Source organism: Limulus polyphemus, unplaced genomic scaffold, assembly GCF_000517525.1.
Source record: "Limulus polyphemus unplaced genomic scaffold, Limulus_polyphemus-2.1.2 Scaffold606, whole genome shotgun sequence".
Lineage (NCBI taxonomy): Eukaryota > Metazoa > Arthropoda > Merostomata > Xiphosura > Limulidae > Limulus > Limulus polyphemus.
Genome location: NW_013666216.1, coordinates 429,165 through 434,003, shown reverse-complemented (window position 1 = coordinate 434,003; position 4,839 = coordinate 429,165). Strand labels below are relative to the sequence as shown.

The 4,839-nt window shown below is 30.6% G+C and overlaps 1 protein-coding gene across 1 annotated transcript in view; it reads left to right on the top strand.

The window, feature by feature from the left end:
* The window catches only part of LOC106459429 (papilin-like), a gene marked incomplete at its 5' end in the record, with an annotated part of 78,857 nt that extends 77,150 nt beyond the window's left edge, over window positions 1–1,707 (top strand). The window contains one exon of the mRNA XM_022385930.1: window positions 1,014–1,707. Coding sequence (XP_022241638.1) covers window positions 1,014–1,177 — 164 coding nt within the window. The remainder of the gene's footprint in view (window positions 1–1,013) is intronic.
* Window positions 1,708–4,839: the final 3,132 nt, after the last annotated feature.

The following is a 4,839-nucleotide window of genomic DNA, read 5'->3' as shown; positions in this document are numbered from 1 at the left end:
GCATTGACAGAGCATCAATGTCAATTCCAACATGTAGGCCCCTGCCATCACAGTTTTTAAAGCTAAAGTCACATGAATGAAATTTGCTGAACAATTGTTGACACTTACGAACATTCAAAACATTTCCATAAACTTCTTTGATATTCTTTGTGGCTACAGATGCATTGTTTCCCTTCTTGTATTCAAACAGCATTACATGCCAACTGTGTGTGCTATCACTGTAAGGGATTAGAGTGTATTAAACTTTACACATTATATAGGCTACACTAACGTGACATTTAGGCAGTTCCTTTAACTATTATATGTGATGTATGTTTTTTTGGGGGTGATTAATGAAAGTGTTCCAAAACGTGACATTAATTTCTTTATGACCTAATATATATACATATAGAAGTTATTTTTTGCTTAAGTACAGAAACATGCACATGCATTTTTTTTACATTAATTACCTAAATCAGTTGTTTTATCAACATATTGAATGATTTATTTATTTCATCCAGTTCTAGCTGGATAACAAAATATATTAGGATGTGTGGATGTACTACCAAAACCAAATAAATCAATATAACATGTTCTAATAGATGAAATATTCTTACGTTCAACAGGTCTTTAAAATATCTACCTCAAGAAAGACTGATAACTTTGAGTGAAGTTCACATTCTCTCTCATTTTAAATGCATTATTAACAATAAGTTTAAATAATGTATTAATGCTTTTATAATAAGAATGTACAAGTAAATAAATGCAGTCAGCTGTTACCCTCTGAAATATTCATTGTCCTTTGAATAAGTAACTCATTATTTGATTTACCACCTAATGTATAACATTTTTTGCTTTACTACATTGTAGTTTAACTTTTTACGCATATTAAACTGACTAAATCCATTAAGAAATTAAGGATTTAGAAATATACATAACAGATACACACTCTTAAGTTTATTAAATCAGTCACTAAAAACAAAACTCCCAAATTGTAACAAATCATCTGAATTTTAACTTTTTTTTTCTTCCAGATGTCTACATACCTCCAGATTGTGTTGACTGGCCCCAATTTGTTGGCTGTAAAACAATAGTCCAAGCCAATTATTGTATGAATCCTCATTATGGCAAATACTGTTGTCGATCCTGTACATTGGCAGGACAACTTTCAACCAAGTTTACCTCACCTCATGTATAGGATCCAGTTTTATGATGTAAAATCTTTTTAGTAACTTTAGCTTGTTAATTTCTTTTGTTATTCTGATAGAGCTTTTTAACACTTATTTAATTTCCTGGTTTGTTTGATGAAAGTGCCTTAAGAAGTAGGTGTTTGGCTACAAAATGTGTAATACAGATCACATAGTTAAAAGCTTTGAATGAATATTGCTTAAAACTAAAAAACAAAGTAGAAAATGGGTGTCAGTTTGAAGCAGTTTTATTCTTTAAAAGTGGTCATGTGGTTAGGACTGTTATCTTAAAATGTTATACCTAAATTCATTCATCATGAGTAATCTTATGAATAACAAAGATTAATTAAATATAAAATCTATTAAAAATGCAGTTTAAAGAAGGCAATTTCATATTTATATAACCTGGTAATTTAGATATTGCATCCATTTTTTGGTTTTTCTCGAATTTGGGGTAGTTTTTCAATCTTTAATGTGTTATATTTATTTTCCTCTCTATTTGAGTACCTTGTATTTTATACACAATTCATCCAAAACTGAATTAGTAACATTTTTTCTTTCTAAAGCTTATTTACTATAAGAAAATGCTATTTTTCATGTTTTATTTCATGCACCAGAAATAACAATATTAATTTATGCAGTGCTTAGAATTTTAATTTTGAAGTCATGACAATATGAACTTAAATTGCCATTTTTACTTTTATAAAGTTTTAAGCTACTCACAAGTTTTTAAGAGGCTTTTTGGGGGATATTGTTGTTTTAGTTAGCAAACTCTTTCAGGAATAGCACAGATTTGCAACTACTTAAATAAGCTAAATGTAAATTAAAAAGAGATCTAACTGTATGCATTCATAAAAGGTAGTTTTGGATCCCAGTATATGATTGTGTTTTTTATCAATTTGAATGAATCAATGATATAACAACTTGATGCAGAACAACACCAAAAAACTACAGCCTGTCAGTACTGAGAGAAGTTTTTTCCCACTTAGCTAATTCTATTTATCTCTGAATTCTGTATGTTTGTATCCTAAAATTTGGCTGTTTCCAAAGTTTGTGTCTTTAAGGCTAAGGTATCCAGTCATTATTCTGCATAATATTTCTCAGTACTATAGTTTAGAAATGAAATTATTCAATATGTAGTGTTTCATATTTGTAATATTACTGTGAACGTGATTTTGTTATACTTTCCAGGGACATGTTTTAGAAAACAACTATCAACACAAACTATAAAACTACATGATTGGTTTACATCTTGCAAAGAAAAATAAGAAAACTTTAAAGTGACACCTAATCCAGTGGTCGGCAACCTTTTATGATTGTGGATCAATTTTATTTTTATTTTTGAAAAATTTAGCATTGTGTTGGGTCAATGATAGTTATATAATTCTTAATACCGGTACATGTATTTAAATGTGTATGTTTGTTTATATACAATAAACAAAATTAATTATTTTCAAAAAACAAACAACATGATTCAGTCACCAAATACATTTAAAAACAAAGACATAAACAGTTCTTGACTGATTTTGCCATGACTCTTTCCCCTCCTTCCTTTAATATATTTAAATGTGTATGTTTATTTATATACAATAAACAAAATTAATTATTTTCATAAAACAAACAACATGATTCAGTCACCAAATACATTTAAAACAAAACATAAACAGTTCTTGACTGATTTTGCCATGACTCTTTCCCCTCCTTCCTTTAATATATTTGTTCTTCTCACATAGCCAAAAAATTTGAAATGAGCAATGATTGTGCCCTCATGGGTTGCATGGGTGAAGCCAATTTTTGGTGGGTCAGCCAAATCATTGCCGTGGGTCACTTGTGACCCATGATCATAGGTTGCCAACCACTGACCTAATCTTTAAAACAGAAATCAAAACCTCTAGTAGGTGATGAGGCAAGATAATATATTCTTATAAAAAGTGGCTCTTTGGAGCCTGATGTATTGGATTTGTAATTGAATAAAAATCCCAGAAGTGGAATGACAGTGCAACAAATAATCTTCAAAGAAAAATTTACAAAAACGTAAAACTAGGGATCTTAGTTAAACTTTAATCTACACTAAACAATTATTCAAAATATCATCTAATAACTTATTACAGTATCAGACACTAAATGTAAATGAAAAAAAAAAACCTTGTAGTGGCAGTAAAGCAATATATATACATTGTATATTACACAACACATAAGGAGGTTAAACCTCATTTTATGAAATTAAGATATCAAACAGTTCTTTGTGGCCAATATGATTTATCTGTGTTTTTATTCACGTATGGTAGTAAAAAACGTGACCTAATACAAAAACTGTGGCTATGTAATCTACCCATGTTGGTAATCAAAGGGTTAAGAAGTCACAGAGACAGCATTGTTGTTAAATGTCGTAGGATATACTTTCATCGTCATTAAACTATTCACAGCTATTAAAAAAAATGTATCTCTATTGTATCTTTATATTGTCACAAAATATCGCCTAGCTATTAATGTGTACTTCATTTGCTATGAGCCAAATTTAGCAAGTAATAAATTATTTTATTGAGTAAGTGGTTGTAGATTCCAAGTGTTCCTGGTTTATACTAAAGTTTCTTACTTTCCGTTCACACTAATTCATTCAAATGTGTTATGGATACAGCATTTGTTTTAGTGTATTAATGAGTGTTTACTGATAGATATGGTGGAACCACCGTATGTGAAAAAAATAGCGATGTCATTAAAAAAAAAAAAACTCAATACTGTCTCTTACAAGAATCTTCACTGCCATGTTTATAGGTAACTTTCCAAGTGCTACGTTTATTTTTAGATGCACCGAGAAACGTGTATAGTGTTGCATATTTACTTATATTTTACTTATTACTTCTCATTATAAAACATTTAGAAATTATTTTCAGATTATTACAGTTATTCGTGCACTTATTTAGAAAATTAATGTGCAGCATTTAAGATTTTTAAAAATTAATTGCAAAATTATTTATTTTACTGCACATCTGTTTCTCAGAATATTTACATAATATCGCACTTTTCAAGGGTAACAAAAGATCCATATACATAGTGCTTTAAAAGTGGATGTTTATGTGCTCGTGGCAGTGCTTTAAAAGAGGGCGTTTATGTGCTTGTGGCAGTGCTCTAAAAGGGGACGTTTATATTCCCGTGGCAGTATTCTAAGAGGAGAAATATACACAGCGTGGTCAAAAGTAAATAGACACCACCTTTTCAGAAAAAATAAATTTTTTTCAGTCATATTCACATGAATTGATATATTTATAATTTAATTAATATCTAGTAGATCTTCCTTTCGCTTATTGGAGTTCGTTGATCCTTTGGAGCATCGTGAGAATCATCTCGTCAACTTTAGATTTTGTGGGATTTTCGCCCATCTTGCTTCAAAACTTGGAGTAGATCGCTCTTCGAAGTTGGTTTTTTTGGTTGTTTCATGACTTGCCGATCGAGTATGGCCCAGAGGTTTTCGATGAGGTTCATGTCAGAAGATTGGCTCGGCCAGGGCAACTTCTGGATACCATTTTCTTCCTACCACTTTTGGGTGTTTCTAACAGTGTGACACGGTGCTCCATCTTCCTGGAACAACGTTGTGTTCTTGTCCACGAAACCCAAAGAAATAAAGTGGCAAGAGTCCTTCCTCCAATATTTCGACGTATTTCGCAAAATTTAT